Source organism: Plectropomus leopardus, chromosome 4 (assembly GCF_026936395.1).
Source record: "Plectropomus leopardus strain MGB_pleo_1.0 chromosome 4, ASM2693639v1, whole genome shotgun sequence".
In the NCBI taxonomy this organism is placed as follows: Eukaryota; Metazoa; Chordata; class Actinopteri; order Perciformes; family Serranidae; genus Plectropomus; species Plectropomus leopardus.
This window is the reverse complement of record NC_142179.1, coordinates 6,773,597-6,793,913: the sequence shown is the minus strand read 5'-3', so window position 1 is coordinate 6,793,913 and position 20,317 is coordinate 6,773,597. Positions and strand designations below refer to the sequence as shown.

Sequence of the window (20,317 nt, the reverse complement as noted above, 5' to 3'; positions counted from 1 at the left end):
TATTTAGCTCCAAAGAAAAAAAAAAGGAGAGGGAGAGAGACAGGAGTGCAGATGTCCCACCATGCACGCTGCAGCCTGTTTTTTTTTTTTTTTCCAAATGGACTGGTTTCAAATGGAAAAGTGAATGGGATTAGCTTGATCCGGTTTTGTGGCCCATATGCTTCTCCCACTTGGGTACGTAATATTGTGTGCGATTACGGAATTAATGGTGTTTTATTATTAAGAGGATGGAGCAAAACAAAAGAACAAGCCCAACACAAGCGTAAGAAACATGCATACAGTGTTTATTTTGCAACCAGGACACATTAAATAAAACTACAAAGATACTTCACTTATACAAAAGATAGATTATATCCCATTCACATACAAAATAACAATAATTTACTGTATAAATTAAACATTTCACTATTTTTTGCTATTTACAATTTCATGAAAACAATGTTTGGGCCCCTCCAGATCGTTTCCCACAGGGCTCCTGGTGTTTTCACGTCATCGAGCACTACAGGAAATTCACATCAACGACAGTTTAGGAAAGGACAGTTTCCAGCGCTCAGACAGATAGCGTGGAATTTTCCGATTGACTGGAGGACGGGACAGAAAATGGGAGTTTGCATAATTCACCAGGCTATCCAAACAAATATGCCCTTGTTAGATTTTAACTGTCAGATTTCGTTAGCTTGTGTTTGAATTGAACGCACATTAATTTCCCATCGCTCTCACATCTCCGCTCTTTTTTGTCCCCCTCTCTCTCTCTACGCATGGTCTCCTCGGAACATCACAGACCCAGGGGCATGTGCTCTTGTCTTGCAATAATTAACATGAGTTACAGTTGAGCACACAGGCAGAATATAGCGCAGAGTCACGTTTTTTTTACTAACTTCTGATTGGGAAAGAAAGGTTCTCCATCTTTTTTTTTTTAATGGGCTTCAAAGTCAGTCGGATTCTTGGAAAACGATAAACCTTTGGTCTTGAATGTCACTAAGAAGCTGCTTCATGTGTAAAATCTAACCTTTTATCTCAAGTGCTCAGGTTGCTGCACAGTACTTTTTTTTCTTGTCACAGAAACTGAATGCAAAAGCAAATAAGTACTATTTCATCTTGTAAGTAGAAGCAAATTTAAGTGCATTGGCGTTTTGAACCTCCCCTTTATTTATCCTGTCAGTGATTAAAAGATTCCTGCAGAAACATCCAGTTCCAAGACAGGAAAGACCAATTGCTATGCCAACATCAAACTAGTAGATTTTGACCTTTCACAAGTAGTTTAAATGTCACAGCAATGCACAGAAAACCGTCACAGCTGCAAACCCGCTGTCAGCTCGTGCATACCATTGAGTGCTTTTGGTTATATTTCTGTCTGGGTATATTGTTTGCGCTTTACCTTTTGGCCTGAAATCAAGGTGACTAGTAAAAGCTTCCAGGTCTGCAGCGTCTTGTAGGATTTAGGCAATTTACTGCTGTCTAAAGGGGAAAAAATGCAGTTCACCTTAAACGTAAACCTTGGTATTTTCATCCTGGACCCTATTTTCCAATGTTTTTGTGTCTAAAGCCGTTTTTACACAGAGATCAGACTACACAAAGCTACAAAGTGCCTTTTTTATGCGGCCATTGCATTTTTACATAGAACCAAACAATGGCAGCATCATGATACTCCAGTGTGTGATTTTAGACAGCATGCTGGCATCGCAGAAGCAAAAAAAGGCGTGACAGGCCAGATGTTTGACAAAACAGTATTAGCCTCTAGTGGGACAAATACAAGGTTCTCACACATTATCATGGACAACATTTCAAAACTGTTCGATGCTTTTTCAAGGACTCCAAATTATTATTTTTTTCTTGCTCCACTTGCCCAGCATTTTTTAAACATATCAAATTCAAACTCTATTTCAACGTAATATTATAGTAGCTGGCATAATTGAAAGAAGAGATGGAATGCAGACAAAACTTTAGAAAAGTATGTAATGGTAAACAAATCATTACATACACAGCATTACGATGACAGCTACAGAAAATAAATTTGCTGCAAGGTTACATTACATGGACAGTATTCATTGAGAATTATTGGAAGAATATCACTATGCAAGACAAAATTTGACTCCAGACTTCTCCAAAACTTTCAATGTTTTTTTTTTTACTAATTCCAAGACCTTTCCAGGCCTGGAAAATTTTATGACTTTTCCATGTTTTCAATGACAATGGGAACCCTGCATATAACATACGCGTCAGAAGTGCTTTATAAACAATAACAAAGGCATAACGCCACAATAACATCTATTTTACCGTCCTTGTAATTTGCTGCTGATGTCCTTCTCAGCTTGGAGGGTAAAGAGCTCCAGAATCTTAATGTTTTTCGCAGTTTGCGGACATGTAAGGCTGCTGTTTTTTTTCCTTAAGCAATCTGGTAAATGCTGTTAGCTGCTTTTTAAATCTCTCGCGATGGGTAGCAAGCAAAACACTGTCCCTGTTACATAGATCTCATTTTGGCTCTTTTACTAACTTTGTTGCAGGTTTAAAGGCAAGATGGCTTCACGTTAATTGCCCCCAGTTGTTACATTGCAGCCTGTTTTGCCATCTGCAGTGCAACCCCCCCAAAAAAAAGTTGTCTTCATTAGTCACTTAGACAAAAAAACAACGGAAAATGTCCAGGTTGAAAAACACCAAAGTTACCCTTTAAGTTGATGAGGAAGTACTTTGACGGGTCTCTCAAATGTTTTGTTGAGACCAAAATAAGAGTGGACATAAATATCATCATTCCCACACTGAATTACATAATATACAACAATATCCCCCCGCCCCTGTAATCAAAAGACAACTTAATGTGAACAATATGTTCAGTAAATGTCCAAAACTACACATAAGAGCACACAAAGAAATTAGAAAGAAAAAATGTCTTTTAAAGCCTTGTCCGTTACTACATGAAGAGTTCTACCTCCAAAGGCTATGTGTTCACAAAAAAAAAAATCATCATGTCCATCATGTAATAAAAATGTAATAGATCCAGTCAGGAGAGGGGTTCAGTTGAGTGTACGAAAAAGACGAATATGTAATGCTTTCAATCACTGTACAAGATGTGGCGTCATTTTTTAACTTTACATTTAAGTAGTGGAAAACCTATTTTGGAATGAAAATCTTCACATCCACGCTGATTTTAAAGAAGAAGTGCAGACTCTTGCGAGGGACCCAGTGAAAGAAACAGATGTGATGCATCTGAGACAAACGCAGAGGAGATCCTTAAGGCACTTGAACACCATCAAACCGGAAAGACTCCCACCCACAATCGAGCAGAAAAAGCTCTCAGATCTTCCCAAGCCTCCCTAAATGGCAGTTTGTCTGCAAACTGCACCACCCAACCCCCCAAGTGAACGACTTATCTCTCCACCCAAATCCACATGAGCGAACGCGTGGGCGAGCGCACGTTCTCTCTCTCTCTCTCTCTCTCTCTCTCTCTCTCTGTGATCTTTCCATTTTACGGCGAGTGATTCATCCCCAAAGTGCTGTGATATCTACCTTCTGTGTAACGGTTCCACGTCCTGGTTCCCGCTCCTCAGAAAGCTTGTCACGTAAATCACGTCAGAAAGACGCATTAGCGCTTTGCATATGGAATCAAAAAGACAAATAAATATATAATCTTTGGATGGGAGGGTTCTGGTTTTTGGCCACATGAGGCAGTTAAAAGAGTTCTACAAAACTGTTAAGCTTGTTAAGTGTGTTTTAAAGACTCCATTTCTTCATCCTCTCCTTGATACTGATGAAGATTCGGCTGTGACTGTGAAGCACCAGGGAGATACGAACATCCCTGTTTCCTAAACTGAACACTGACAGTGAAGTTAGCCGTTAGTCTGCACCGGGAGGTGTTGTGTTTTCACTGGTGAGCCTGCAGTCCGGAGGGTTTTTGGAGGTACGTTGATTGCTAGGGACATCCATGGGTGACAGAAATGGAGCCTCGCTGAACTAGAGAAGCCTTCCGCATGTTAAAAGCGTCCTATCTTTTTCAGAGCTGCCGATCGTCCTCCATCCTCTCCTCTCCCACACTGAGGTCGCTGACAGCCCTGCCTGTCCCGCTCCCCTGGGAGGGCCCGGCCACTTTGGCTCACGGGCCGTTTAGTAGCAGTCACTCAGTCAGTTGTCATTAGCCACTCAGCTGATGGCTTCATGGCGCAGCGCCTCGTATAGTTTCATTGTCCGAGGGCCTGGCATCCCTTGTACAGAGTGGTTGTGGGTGGCGGTAGCGTTTGGTTAACGGTGGAGCGCGGCAGAGGCGCTAGTTGCCCACCAGGGGGCTGAGGTCGCCGTGGTGGTTCTTTAGCTTCTTCTTGAAGAGGGAGATGGTGGAGGGTCGGTACAGGATGATCCAGGGCTCAGAGGACGCCGTGCTCTGGCTGCAGCTGTCTGAACCGCTCACCGTCGGGATGTTCGGAGACCTGAGAGGGAAAATGAAGTGAGAAGGAAAATAAACAGAGACCAGATGGAGAGAGAGACAAAAGAAAATAACAGAAGATGAGAGAAGCGAAACAGGAATTTGGAGAGAGGAAAATGGAAAGACATGACACACAGAAGGTGTCATACTGCCGTTTACATCTTAATGTATTTACTTCATGCCTTGTTTGTTATAAACATGAACTAATTGTAATTACAGTAGTGGATTTATAGGCCTCATTAACCTCCATTTGATATGCACAGAATCTGCCACTATTGATAGTCAAAATCTAAAATAATTTTTATGTTATATTCTTCTAAAATCAGATAAATAAGCAGCTTTACCAAAACTGGTAGTATAGACTTTGCTTTGTGGTTTCTAATTAAAGCAGGTAAAAATACCAAATAAAGAAGTTTTACATGTAAAACCAATGTTTCTTCAACACTGTTTGGCAGCGCAGGGGCTGGAGCCGAGCCGATGTGAACATTTGCACAGCGTGTTTCACTGATAACTTAAGATGCAGGCATTCAGAAGATTTTTACCGGGAGCCGAATTATCCGCAGAGATCTCCTCCTCTCCAAAACAAATGAACCAGGAGATTAAAATTGGTAAAAGCACTGAATAAAGCAGTTTCACATTAAAACTCAGTGTTTTTCTAATGCGGTTGGGCATGGCAGAGGCTGGAGCCGAGCTGCTCCAGACATCTGATGACTAAAATCTTTCTCCAATTCAAACATATGGTTGAAAACAGCCAAGATCTGAAAAGCATATTCTAGAAATTTGGCTTAAAACTGGATAAAAAGTCAATTAATTACAGCTTCTGGCAGACAACCACAAACCTGATGCACAAAGGGGAAATGGAGCCACTGACCGGGGACCAAATGACGGGGACCAAATGACATGGACCGTGTCCTTGATTAAAATGACAGATTTCTCTGGGTTTGAAGATTGCTGGAAACATTTGAGATAGTGTACGTACACATCTCATCAAAATATACAACACTGGTCTAGTTGCTGTTTAGACATTTTGATACAGAAAGGTTGCGTGTTATATCTTTAAACTGGTAAATAAAAAAGTTTTTATTTCCATTTTTTTCTTTGCTTTTGTATTTCCTGTTTTGTTACAATAGGGGGAATCTGCAAATTTCCCCTGTGTAGCTGTAACTTATTTTGTGAGTCACTGACAGGAAAAAACAAGCGTCATACAGCATTACTTATATGTGTGATCATAGGAAGTCAATCTGCTTGGCTGAACGCAACTGGAGGAAAGCAATAAATCTCATTTTGTAAGATGATTCAAACAAATAAAAGTCCAACACCCGGAATTTGAATGTGTCAATGTCATCCTGTTCTTTCATCTTTCTCCAATACGACATGAATGAAACACAATAAGGAAGATGAATGCTTTGACATTAGATGCTCGGTTGATCACGCACACCTCCAACATCCTCATACTTACTTGACCGTGATGTGCAGCAGCAGCTTCGCCACCATGGCTATGACTGTCAGAATGAGGAGAGCGGCCAGAGCGTAAATGGTCCACACTGTAGAGAGGGAGCAGCGCAGTAACAAGACGTCAGATATCGAATCTCGGTAATGAAAACGAACTGAAGCAGACTGAAAGGATTAGCAAGCAAAAGATTATTCAAGCACTGCTGGCACACCTGTTAACAGTGTTCAGCCAGCAAATTGTCAAGAAATGGTGATGCATTCTCAATGCACATCTGTTCTCTTCTGCTGGAGAAACACACCAGATAGTCCTTTGAGACGCAGAGTTTGGAAAGTGTAATATTTGAAGGAAGTAGAAAAGCTCAGAGCTCGTCAGTCCACCCTGCGTCACTTTGACAAGAGGCCTGATTGTGATCAGCAGGGAGGCCCAAAGAAACTTCAGTTGCGAGGCACTGACAGGAAAAAACAAGCGTCAAGCGGCATTACTTCTATCTGTGATCACAGAAATTCACTCTGGGCCGGAGTTTTCTCATCAGACTAAGATGATTTTAATAGTTTCAAAGAAACCAGGTCATGCAAAAATGGGAGCTCCAAGAAAGCTCCTTGCAGAGGAAAAGAGAGGTGCAGTAGGTGCAGTGTATCATGGGTGTTAACATACTAGCGCTGTGGCCGGTGGTGTCGCCTCGTCCAGCCCACTGACCTGGCATGTTGTGCTCCGGTTTACCGGGGCTGGACGTGATCACGTAGAGGATTTGGGAACGACCGTTAGTGGTGCTGTTGGATCTCTCGGTGACGCCGCCAGCGAGCTGAGGCCCCGCCGTGCTGGAGACGTCGTCTCCTTCATCCTCCTCGTCTTCTTCAGCCTTCATAGTGCTGGTGTCTTGGCTTCTCAGTGCTGGAGAAACAAGAATGAGAGACAATTTAGAAAGGGTTCATGAACGGGTGGATGTTGTTCTTCACACTTTCAAGGTTGCTTACTGATGCATCAACCACATATGGAGCAACAATATCATTCATTTGGTATTGTTTTTTAAAAACAACACCAAAAAAAACAAAAACAAACCTACAAAAACTAGGTCTAATAACTTACGATCAAGACATAAAAGTGCAGGGGCAGCGTGGACATTCAAGATGAATTCAAAAGGTGAACAGATATATTTCTCTGTTTTATAAGCAATAATGGTGTGAGAATATTACTTTTCTTAACATTTTGTAGGTTTCTATTGTGTATTCAGTAGTCTGAAAAGCTGACGTTAAGTAGCGTACTTGTCGTATATCGTTGTATACTGTATAACCCAGTGAAATTTCTGGAAGGTGTAAAATTTTACATACCACCGAAAGCATATCTGCTATGTTATCTTAGTCCTTGCATATTGCACACTTTGTACACAGTCCTCTGACTTTGTATTGCACCTGCTGCACAGCCATTCCCCTCAGGATAAATACAGTTTTATTTTATATCATTTACTCATAACACAATCACTGACAATTCAAAGCAGCAAGTCTTTATTTAGCCCTGTGTAATTTGCATATAATTAGTCATGAATAGCAAAAACAAAAGGAACAAGGGTGGAAATAAGTTCACAGAGGACAAAAAGGCAAACTAACTGCTAAATATATTATTCAAGCAAATCTATTATTATACATCTTGCAACGTATGAATCATTTCTCAGTCTTAGTAGTAAAGGTATTATTTCTGTCTTCTCATCAATCTTGTTAATGTACTTTATTTTAGCCATATTGCCCAGTCTAAATTGGACTACTGTTGGAGTTCTCTGCAGTGTGCCATACCGCCTCTTAAAATGTTACTATTTCTATGTATTATAGACTCTCACAGCTCCCAGGGAGAGGAGTGGTGAGCCGTGTTTGCTGTGCCAGAAACACAGAGGAGGAAAAGCTCTGCCATGTTGTTGTAATTTCTACAAGTTGAGGACACATATCACTTAACGCCCCCTTTAATTATTCCCGTGGGTACACGGGGCTGTTGCAACAAGAACGCAGAAATAGGATACATCCCGTTGATCATGTTGTTGAAAGTGCTGTATAAACGGCAGAGTCATGAGTGAATATTTAATACTAACTGTGTTTGTTAAGACTTTGCAAAAATACTCATGCGTGCTGTAAACATGTGGCTTTGAGAGCATTTCTGTCCGCTCCAGACATCATTCAAAAAGTGTTTGCAATAAATTCTGTTTGTTTTAACCTGCGTGCAGCACCAGATGTGGCGGAGTTTGCTTCATAAAACAACAGAGCCAGAAAGCACAGACTTATAAAAAAAATCTAACTCATTTATGTGTTCCCAGAGGAAAGCAGTACCCTAAATAAAATTTCCTCTGCTTTTCATTTGTTAACACTGATGTGATTAATTTAAAATCACTGTTTGATCTTGAGAAAATTCTTCTTGCTTCTGAGAAACAAAGTGCGGCATGTCACACGGTGATATTTATGTCTCTCACTTGACTTTTTGTTCCTTTATTTTATAACTTGTTGATTAACGACGGCGGTGCAGAGAAACATCTATCAGAAGTAAGATGTGCTTTTCTGGTTTGCCTGAATCACATGTCACAAAGAACGGAGATGTTCAAGTCTCTTTCAATTGCTGCTAAGTGGGTAAGGAAGCAGAAATAATTAAGACATTAGTGAGTCCAAATGAATCAAGTTAGAATGCTGAGCTTGAAGCCACACACACAAAACATCCTGAGGCTACAAGCAGCTCCAAATCAGCCGAGTTAGGAGAGACATGTCAGTCCTAACTTTAAGTTTTGTCTCAGAGTAATCGTTTGCCGAAAGCCTTTTAGAGCTACAACTTGCCACTAAGTCTAAAAGACATGACACAACAGATAGTTCTGACAAGAGGTAATCAATGAGAGTCACTCGGGACTTTCATGTATCACTACGTTTCACAGGTGTTCAAAACAATTAATTACATGAATCGTTAGTTATCCTTCATTAAAGGTCGCCGTAAAAAACTTTAAGCTGCAAAGATGAAAATATTTTTACAATAACACTGAAGTAAAATGTGTGTAGATGTCAGAGAAGGAGGAAGGGAAGGAAAGGAGCCTGGATACTGCACTGCAAAACTGTGGTCTGGTGGTCTGATATGAGATGTTATGTTTTCATGTGGAAAAGTCTGATTTCTGTTGGTTTGAAGGACCAGAAATGAAGGAAATGGTGATAAATGTATGTTTATGTATATGCATTAATGGTAATAAACGGTGTTTGTAGAATTGTTGTAAAAAAGCAGTGTCATACTCAAAGGCCGAAGATAATCACAGCTGTTATTCGGTAAAACAGCACGCCCTCGAGCATGATATTGCTTTTATAACAGTTATACGAGAACCATTTATTAGTGAACATAAGACACAATCCAGAGGACTCCTGAGTCACAAGACCCTGCTCACAATCAGTCATGCTTTGGGAAAATTTGAGGGTAGCAAAGTTTTACAACATATTTTGATGGCAGGTGAGTTAATAAGGATCCATTCAGCTCACTAATAAATCAAAAACAGTCCAATAACACCAGAGATGATGGTTTACACAACTCAAAAATGCATGCTTCTCAGACCCTAGGTTGTTTGGAACTTTGTTAACTGCGCATTAAATAATCATCAGTAGCAAATAATACATGAATAATGACGATGTCATTGCCATCAGTGGATTATGCAGTAAAAACGGCGACATGTGATTTGTTTGATTAAAAAATATATTTGATGCCAGATGCAATTAAGTGTCAATATTTTGCTTTGTTTTTCTAGTTTATAAAAGTCTAAAATATTTGTTATGAAATCTCTCTCTCCATTATGAAAAAAATAAATTGAATTCTTCATATAAAATATAAAAACTCCTACATTCCAGATCCCGTAAACATTTAAATTAATACGTCTACAGAAACACTATACCACTTTGCACACAGTAGTATTCTTATTTCTTTATTCTGTCTAATTTATTGTATTTATTTATTTTTTAGTAACACATGCTGTTTGTTTATTGTCAGTTTTTTTTTTTTGCTGTATGTCGAGCCACGTCTAACATGATTTTCTGTCTCGACGGATAATTACGTTTTCTGAATCTGAATCTAATTAAGGTGGTTCAACGATGAAAGATCCTATTAGGAAATTCAAAGCTAGAAACTTTTGCGCCATTAATGAGGACTCGTAGCGGTAACGTAATATACTTAGGATGACCGACAAGCTGCACTCCACACTGACTGCTAAGCCCCACCCGTCTTGTATCCCATGTAGTTTAAATCAAACACCCAGAACGAATTCTAAACACTATTTGATCCAGGCCCGTTCCACTCTTCCATGAATGGCGGTTGGATGTTAAAGCGGCGTGGGATTTTTTTTTTCCTTTTCACATAACAGTTCAATCTGACTGTGATGTTCCCAGAAACTTCCCACATGTTCCCCATTTGCAAACAAAATACCACGCTTCAAACCCGGGCTCAGCTGAAACGCTCCGCCGTCGTCATCTGAGAGCGTTTATTCTCAAATCACGGCTTCAACCACTCAGCGTGCCACAGAGGACATATTAGATGTATTTAGTGCTAATACTCGGTTGTCTTTCTGTTTCTGTTATTTGTCTCTGTATCTCTGTCACGATTGTATTTTTCTCTCCATCTTCCTGTAAAAAAAAAACCTATTACTGCAGGAGGTGACCTTTTCTCATATCATATCTCAGATTTCATTTCTTGGCTACATGACGCCTCGCCCAAAACAAGACGTGAACGGACAGGATCGTGCCTGTCCAGAGGTCAGAGGATTTCGACCTTCCGATATATTGTTTTTACTGTAATGCCGCCGGCAAGAAAAATGATGGAGGATTACAAATTGAGGCGGAGAGGGAGGAGCAGGGACAGGCTGCCTCCCAGTGCAGCGAGCTGTGAGCCTGAATGTCACCTACACTGAATTATTTCCGGGTTTGCTCCTCTCGTGCCTCCAGAAATTAATCTATTAAATCATTTTCTGTGCATTCATACAGAGAGTGATTCTTAAAGAGCGCACAGTAATACGGCAGAGGACAGCTTTTCTTTTTCCAAATTAGTCTTTCTACATTTTCCACAGTAACCTGCAGAGATTTTCTGCGAGGTTTTCAACTTTCTGTAAGCTACATGTCTGCTACAGTTAAATCTATCAGAGGCCACGATGCATCACAGTATTTTGTGTGTAGGTGGCATAAAAACTCGCCGTGCAATTCACCGAGGAACACTCTGAAGAAGCAAAGCAGCCTGCCGCAGCTTGATAAGAGAGTGAGTTCCTCGAAAAAACAACACATTATTTAAATATGCAGAATCACCCGGGGCTGTGAGACATTGACTAGCAAATGAAAAGAGAAAAGGGCCTGCCAGTGGCGTGACAACTGCCTCACCACAGCTAACAGGCATTAGTCTACGACAACAAGGGCTGCCATGCAAAACACCAGCAAGTCAGCCAGCACATGATCATGCAAACATGGCTCTTTGTGGGTTTAGTTCAGGATGTCTGCTAGAAGTGAAGCATTAAAACAACTCACAAAACCAATCTTCATTTGACACAACTTTCCTTACCATGGAAACCAACGAGAATTACCGCCTCACAGTTGTATGCCTCTGCGAACCGGTCAAGTAGCAACTACAGATTACAGAAATGTCTGTCCAGACTCGTGTGTAGCTGTGACAGTTGACAATGCTTCAAGTATGGAAGTTTTTGCAAGGAAGCTACAAATTCTAAAACATGAATGCTTCACACACATATTCCCCCAGCAGCACCGAAGATCTGTTTGATCAGCAGAGTTTTGAGATTAGTGTCACCAGTTCAGTGTCTGACCAAATGTCTTCCCTTCTGTTCCTGAGAACACCATTTGTTGAGTAATGGCCAGAAAAGTGTTTTAGCAGAACATTAGGATGTCAGAGTGAAGTTTATCGTTGAACTTTTAGAAATAAAATGACCTCGTTTTATCATTATATTCTATTAGACATTATTGTGAAATTTTGTAATAATAAGCCTATGAATTCTTAAATAATGGCCAACAATATGTTTTGTGGGGTCATAGTGACCTTTGACCACCAAAATCTAAATGGTTCATCATTATGTTCAAGTGGAGGTTTCTGCCAAATTTGAAGAAATTCCCTCAAGGTGTCCTCCAAATATCATATTCACAAAAATAAGATGGAAGCGAGGTCACAGTGACCTTGACCTTTGGCCTTTCACCACCAAATTCTCTCACTTTATTGTTAAGTGTCAATAAATTCCCTCAAAGTGTTCTTGAAATGAAATTCATGAGAATGTGACAGATGCAAAGTCTCCTTGACCTTGAACTTTGACCTCCAAATTTTTAACGATTTATTATTGAGTCCATATGGACATTTGAGCCAAATTTGAGGAAATTTCCTCAAAGCCTTCTTGAGAAATGGTTTTAACAACAATGAGATGGATGGAAGGTCACAGTGGCCTTGACCTTTGACCTACAAATTTTATTTAATTCATCACTGAGTCCTAGTGGAGGTTTGTGCCAAATTTTAGGAAATTCCTTTAAGGTCTACTTGAGATATTGTGTTCATGAGGATGAGATGGAGGTAAGGTCACAGTGACCTTGATCTTTGACCTCCAAAGTCTAATGAATTCATCCTTGAGTCCAAGTGGCATTTGTGCCAAATTTGTTAAAAATCTTTTTTCAGAATTCTTGAGGTATTGTGTTCATGAGGACGAGATGGAGGTGAGGTGACAGTGACCTTGATCTTTGAGTACACCATATTCTAATTAATTCCTCCTCAGTCCAAGTGGACATTTGTGCCAAATAAGAAATTTAAAAATTGAAAAGGCGAATGTATCCTTGGACAACGTGAAAACATGGTGGCCATGGCTATTACCAGCATGAAAGCATAAAAAGCAGGTCAAATCCTACCTTGGTAGAGCAGAGCGAATCCGTGGGCCTGGTTGGTGCGGTCTGAGTAGAAGTACAGTATGACGAAGTCGCCTGTGACGTTCACCAGCTCCCTCGGCGGGCTGCGCCAATCAAAACGTGCCACCACCTGGTTGGTGTAACCATCCAGTAGCTCCACCATGTCTGTCTGGTCGGAGATCTCAAAGAAGGTGAAGTTGAAGAGGATGGCGTAGGATCCGGGGACCTGGACAGTCCAGTAACAAACACGGCCAGCCCCGTACTTGTCGGGGAAATCTGGGGAGTAGATCACGTCTGATGGAGAGGAGTAGTTTCCACCACAGGCCCCAACTCGGGCTGAAAGAAAGAGAACAACAAAGAGGAGAAGACAGTCAGTGATATTTACTATCAAAGCTTGTTAAGATCGAACAGATTTGTGGATTATCTTTGGTTTCATGAGCACATTAGTAACAGACAACATGACTCAAGATTTCATGGTACTGAATAAGGACGCATCAATCCAATATACCATATTGGTATCGACCCCATGACTTTATTAAGTGGATCAGGTATGAGCCATGACATGATTGATTCGTGGCAAACAGAGTTTCTTTGTTAATGTTTTCAGAAAATTGTGTTTCTCCACCATCAGTTACTTTCCTTCACTGTAAAATCTGACAAGCTTCAAAAAAATCAAGGAAACCAATTGTCTTTAAAAAGGCAAGTAAACATTGCCAAGTCTTTAGTTGTGTTTGCTTTTAGTAAACATGTATAATACTTATATCCTTTTTCAAGGCAATCGGTTATCGAGACTTATTTTAAAGTAGAATGAACTCATCAGATTTTACAGTGTTCAGGTCGCAGCTTCCACAGCAATGGTTGTACTCATCTCATCTTACATAAAAACGATTGCAATGAGTTCTAAGCAGTGAGCTAAACACGTTTAAAATTTTGGAAAAGGAGAGCAAGATGATCTCCAAAGATTACCCAACCTTGCAGGTCGGTAGCGGGTCGACCCAGGCATTACCACTGGCCATAACATTTTCTCCTTTTCATTTCTCTCTTCTTTTCTGTCCACCTGACTTCAGTGTTGTCAAGTTTTTTTTCCAATTAAAGTAGCTTGCATTGGCTTTAAAAGTTGCCAGATTTCTTCATATGCTAATGTTAATATTGGCAACATCATCGCATATTAATAGAAGTATTAAAACTTTACTGAATGGAAATCAATAGAAAAATCCTTAATAAAACATTTGAATTGTGGGGTTCCTGGTGGCTCAGTGGATAGAGCAACGCCTCATATACAGAGGCTGTATTCATGCTGCAGCGGCCACGGGTTTGATTCCAGCCTCGGCCCTTTGTAGCATGTGCTGATATTCCCTGTGCTGATAGTGAAAGAGACATGGACTATAATACAGTATATTTATCTATTCCTCTTCACATTTTTATTAATTTGCTTAATTTGTTACTGGTTGCTTTTCAAAAATAAAGTCACCCAGATGATTGAAAAGTTGTTTCAACTAACAAGAAATTCACAAAAAATATCAACCTTTTACGTAACTCACAAATATCACATAACATTTCCAAAAGTATGTATTTTTGACAAATGGTGCCGGTGTCGTTGGCCATGGATTATAGTGACAAGGAAATTAACGTCTGTGCCTTCTGGAGGTGAACTGGAGCATTATTCAACTAAACATCTTTGATGGAAGGTGCTAACACATGACAGACCTGCTCTCAGATCAGGTTTATACCTGCAGGCGCTAACCCTGAGATCTCTGAGGGATTATCCACAGATACAGATCTATCTTATATTACTTTGGAAATCTTCAAAAAATTAAAGTTTGCTCCCCAGAATTCATTAAAATTCAAACCAAATCGCAGCACAGATGTGAGAAGTTCACAGAGTTAGACCCAGAGCGACACCAGTTAACACTCACTGTCGAAGATGATGACCCAGCCGTCTCCACCGCAGGGCTGGGTGTGGTCGCCGAAGCAAACATGGTTACACTCCATGCTAGGCGACTCGCCTTGGTCATGTTGCTCCACTTCGTTTCCACAGAAACAGGCATATCCTGACTCCATGCCAGCGAGCTGCAAAAACACAAAGGGAGTTATGCAAATCTTTGCATCAGCAATTCAAAACACTTCCCATAAAGCTATTCATTAATGCCAAAGTCAGACGCCTGAGAGAACAAACTCAGTGGAGGAAACATGAAGACTTTGGATATTCTCTTTAAGAATATTTAAAATGGCATTTTCTTCCCATAAAATTAAGCATGCTTATTGCACAGCTTTGTTGAATACTCGATTGTGATTTGTCAGTTATGGCACTCTATGGTCGAACACTTAGCGGAAGCCAAAAAAATCATCTTTAAATCAATATTTTCTGTCAAATTATTGTTTTATTTATAAGCAGCTATGTAAAAAGCAGGATAAAGAATAGCGAGCAGGTCATTATTGCAAAATATATCCCTTCAATGTAGGGCTCGGCAATATAGTGATAATATATCAATATGATATGAGACTAGATAATGTCTTAGATATCATAACATTTTTAAATATAGTCTTTCCCAGGTTTCAAAGGATGCATTACAGTAAAGTGATGTAGTTTTCTTCACTTAAAAGACAGTTGGAACTTTTCCTTTTATTTTCCTTTATGCACTTAGATATTATATCCACATTACTGATGATTATTTATCACATCTACATCATCTTATCAACATCTCACTGCAAATATTTTGTGAAAGCACCAATAGTCAACCCTTCAATATCGTCCAAATATCAATATATTAATATGTCGATATTTTAAGGTATTGGTAATGCAAAGGAGGCATAAAGATGGGAATTAGAGGCTGTTTACATGACAATGGTTCTTGAATGAAACGTTAACCTTTTGTTGCAGTTTGGCAATTCATTCACACAACAACAGCGTTTTGGGGGCCTGAAAACACAAACTCTTGAAACCTGGTTCCAGAGTGTAATCGTTTGAAAAAACATCCCCCTCTATCACTGTGTAAATTGTCAATGTACGGATCCTGTGAGAACGGTGTTCTTCTATAGTGTGTCACTACAAAGTTCGAGCGCCAACTACTGGCCTGGCATGCATACTACAGCATTTTTGGTTGTTTTTGCAGATCTGTGTGCACAAGGATCATTTTCACAATGTTATCTTCTTAAATGCAAAGGGAAGCCTTTTCCCATTTTAGTAGTTCTCGTCTAAATGTGGCCTTAGTAGTGGCCCTATAGTGGGATCTCTGTGTAAAAAGGACTGTTGTGTTTACATTTAGTAAATAGTTCACTGCATGGAGCTCCTTCTCTCTTTGAAATAGAAGTGACTTGAGTCTAAAGCGCCCTAATTGCTCTTTCTCTCATGATTACAAGATGCTGCAACCCGAGCCTGGATAACCACAACCTCTCAGCTGATTAGAAGCTTCCCTTCAAGCACACAGCTGCACACAGGATTCAGAGAATAAACCTCACAGAAACAGCACCTATCTGTCTTCCAAAATCACAACTCTTAGTAAACTGTTCCTGAAAGCGTCGGAGCAGGAATGCGTAACGTCAGAAACCTTCACACATATTGACCTCGCCACCGGCTGGCTGCTTGTCCTCAAAAGAGCTATTGTCCTTCATTCAAAAGGACACCATTGTCCAATTTTCAGGCCCTAAATGAATTCGCACAAGCGAAGGTACTGCATCATTCCCCACTGTGCGTCCTCTCTCATGGAATAGGAATTTATGGAGCTCGTGCTCTCTCGCCAAGACGCATCAAGCTCCGTCCTTGTTGCATTATTCTATCTGATGAAGTAACACCAACGTGAATACTTCTGGCAAGAAGCAAACAAGCGATGGATTGCTGTCTCACTCATCAGGCATGCTCTTTGTCAAAAAGTCACACGGGATCCGTACTTCCGAGCAGCGACGTTTCACATGCGCATTAAGGACAGTGACAGTCCAAGGGTAGGCAGACGATGCCAATCTGCCGCCACATCCTGTAACATCTGCTGAATTGAAATGGGAGGGGGGGAGCTGTCAGTATCTGTCAGTGCGGATGGAGCTGAACCGGATCTGCTGAGACAGAAAATGAACACCTGGCACTGTTTATAGCTGGGACAATGGCATGCCAGATACAGATGAGGAAAATGCATTGAAGAGGAGGTGCCCACTGGGCTAATAACCATTCATTTCCAGCTGTCAGCCTTGATTGCTGTGATGATTTGTCATCTGCTGGTTGGTTTGAAACAGGACGTTTGATGGCTGAATAAAGAGGGTATAGAGTGCGCTGGGCATTATAGCGATGACTGTCAGGAAATTGCCTGTAAATGCAGATGATTTACATAAAAGCTTGGCTTTTGTGAGAGACAGCTCACGTCCGTTTTAGACATGACACAAGCAAATGACTGGACACTTTTTTTTTACATAATGAGGGGACACATTTTAACTTTCCAGTGCAAGTGCTAGAATAAAAGAGTCAGTAATTTGAGTCCTATTTCTCTTTCAATATTGAATGTTTTCTCCAACGGAAGAGTTAAAAGCTGATGCTCTGAAAATCAAATGTTTACTTTCATTTCATGCATTTAGGTTCTCTTGAAACACATTCTCACTCCTGACTTGTCAAATACCAACACTTGATCAGTAACCTGTCACGTCAAATATAACGTGCTAGTTACCCTCCTGCATTTTGGCCTTTAAGGGACGGTTGGAACTTGGAACTTACTGCGATTTTGGAAGAAATTAAGCCAGTTTGTTGAGGTTTTAAAGGGTTAAGGATAATTTCCTTAAGTTTAGGCAACAAAAACATGTGGTTTAGTTAAGTAAAAACATCGTTTAGTTGAAAATAACTACATTGGTTACTAATGTAAAATAACGTCACCTGACAAATGCCACTAGAATAGTATGCTACACATACTGGCACACTACGTCATTATGAAATGAAATGAACAGCTAGTTCCTGGGTAAAAGTCCGGTGTTGGTTTGACCCATCGACCTCCTGCTCTTCATACTATGGTGCTTGCACAGCCATCAACAAATACTGCCACCCAGGGTGGCTCATACTGTCTCTAAAGGGTGCCTCTGTGCATCAGTATCTTTTTGATGAGTTGAGATTGAGACCAGGTTGTTAAATCTCACCTTGTATCTCTGCTTCCTGCAGAAGCTAATACAGTTCTGGATGGTGAGTTTGTTGGAGGTCTCGCTGGTGCCGGACAGAGTGGGCGGGTCACCGCTGTCTTTGAAGCATCCCAAGTTCCCAGGCACTGTAGGGGGAGACAGGAAGAGGATGGAGAGGAGAGGATAGTGAAACTATGATTACTTCCAAACAAAACTTACAATCTGTTTCATATGGTGATGATTAGCATTTCCTCAGCAAAAATATGTCATTTTTTGTCATTTAGATCGTATATCCAGGTTTCCTCTGCAGAGGTCAGTCCCTGTTTTTTGTTGTTTATGAAACACTTCATATACTGCATGGCTTGAGCCCTTCTGCACCTCATGGCTTCATCTATGTTGTTCAAGTTTTGAAATCATGTTTATGATTTGCCTCATAGACGAGTCTCCAAAAAACAATCAGTGGTGACATAATCAAAAAATATTCAGGCCTCTTGAATGTTTGAATGTTTTGGTGTGAATTGCCATCAGGCAAGCCAAAAATTTAGCCTCTGAAGAAAGGAGAAAAGGAGGAGGAGTTGGAAAGAGGGAAGAGGGGTGAAGAGGATGGGGATGTTTGAGTCATAGCGAGAGGAAGCAGGAATCTAGAAAATGTTCTCTGTCAAATATGAGCACAAGTTGCATCAGATTAGGGATATAATGTCTTCTGCATGTGTGGCTCTGTACGTGTGGTGAGAGTTGAAGGGAAAAAAATGGTTACTTGTTGCCTTTCCAGAAGGAATTTGACAAACTGCAACATTTGGAAGGAAGCCAAGTCCAACACCTTTGGTCTACATTAAACACGGGTTCAATTTTAATCTGTCAAGTTCACAAAAATACGGAAGCCCCGAAACGCAAGTGGGAAAACTCGAATAACTAAGGTATATAAGGTTGTATTCCTCTGCGAACCATATGGATGTTGCTGCAAAGAAGCTACAAATTTGAGAAAATGCTTCACACACATCTTCCCACCGGCAGCACCGAGATCTATAAGATCAGCACAGTTTCGAGATCAGTGTCAACACTTCAGGATCTGACCAAATGTCTCCCCCTCAGCTCTGAAATTATGATGATCATTTATGAACATTGTGATGTCACAGTGAAGTCAAACTTTGACCTTTTGAATGAATAATATCATCACTTCTTCATGTGATCCTATTAGACATTTGTGTGAAAGTTTGTCATAATCGGCAGATGAATTCTTGAGTTATGGCCGAAAAACACGTTTTGTGAGGTCACAGTGACCTTTGACCACTAAACTGTAACCAATGAAATGGTTACAGTTTAGTGGTCAAAGGTCATTGAGTCCAAATAAACTTTTGTGCCAAATTTGAAGATATTGCTTCAAAGTGTTTTTGAGATATTACATTCACAAGAACGGGACATATGGAAGTACAGACGGACTGATGGTCAATCCCAAAAATATGACGCCTCCAGCCAAGGCTATCACTGGTCCGTTGGCATGAAAAATCGTGATGATCTATTTAAGTTTTTAAGATCAACATTTTTTTCTGTCTGGGGCTTAATGTAATTTAGAACAGGGTTAAGTTAAATTTCTTATTATATTTTATTTCATTTTTTAATAAGATTTTATTTTGATTTTTTCCACATTTTAATCACCAAATTAAGAAAAAAAAACATTTAACAGGACAAAGACCCTTAACAAAGACCTTTAACATCACAACAAGATCCATAATGACACAACAACCCTAAACACAACCCCCCCCCCCAAAAAAAAGTAACCCAATTATCCCAACTGTTTCAAAAATAAAAACCAACAACTTAGAAACGTTATCCTGGATAAACATTTTTCTTCGCCTGTTCTAAAGTCATAAACACAGCACAGTAATTTAGATCAGACTCAGAAACTAGACCACTACAAAAAAATGTCTAACTTGCCTCTCAGGGCTTCTGTACAAAAGTGATATTAGAGCAAAAATTCACGCAACCAAGTTTTCCGTCTTGGACTGTTACAGCAACAAACAACTTTTGTATCTCAGTTTTACTTTTCTTATACCCTGTTGGTTTTGACCATTGTTGCAGCCCATCAATTCAACAACTACACAGGAACAGTAAAACGTTTGTTAGGTGAGACCTGGAGATGTATGACATAAATAGGCCAACAATCACAGATGAATGATGAAGTATGACAACTTTCAGATCATATTCAAGTCAGACGAATCCTTCCTTAATCCGCTGTGTATTCATCAAATACTATGCAATTTTCTGAATCCAGCGCAGTGATTAAACACTCCAAAGCCTTTAAATTCGCCGTAAGAGTTCAGGAAGTGCCAACAAAGCCTCCAGCAGTCAATCTCCCACTTATGATTTGTTTTTCATTGTGACTCAAACAGGCTTACTCTTGTTTCATTTCCACTTTGTGGGGCGAAACGAATTTGACAAACAGAAGTTGCTGCACAATCTGAAAGTCATTTCCACTGCAAGTATAAA

The 20,317-nt window shown here is 40.2% G+C and overlaps 1 protein-coding gene across 3 annotated transcripts in view; it reads right to left on the bottom strand.

The window, feature by feature from the left end:
- Positions 1–263: 263 nt before the first annotated feature.
- The window catches only part of kremen1 (kringle containing transmembrane protein 1), a 94,704-nt gene continuing 74,650 nt past the window's right edge, over positions 264–20,317 (bottom strand). For 2 of the 3 annotated variants that reach the window (XM_088076437.1, XM_042487471.2), the window contains 6 exons: positions 17,852–17,976; positions 14,659–14,812; positions 12,746–13,078; positions 6,522–6,758; positions 5,874–5,958; positions 264–4,418 (listed from right to left, as the gene is read on the bottom strand). In XM_088076437.1, coding sequence (XP_087932563.1) covers positions 4,259–4,418; positions 5,874–5,958; positions 6,522–6,758; positions 12,746–13,078; positions 14,659–14,812; positions 17,852–17,976 — 1,094 coding nt within the window. In that variant the 3' untranslated portion in view covers positions 264–4,258. The remainder of the gene's footprint in view (positions 4,419–5,873; positions 5,959–6,521; positions 6,759–12,745; positions 13,079–14,658; positions 14,813–17,851; positions 17,977–20,317) is intronic. The other variant, XM_042487472.2, reaches the window with a different exon arrangement.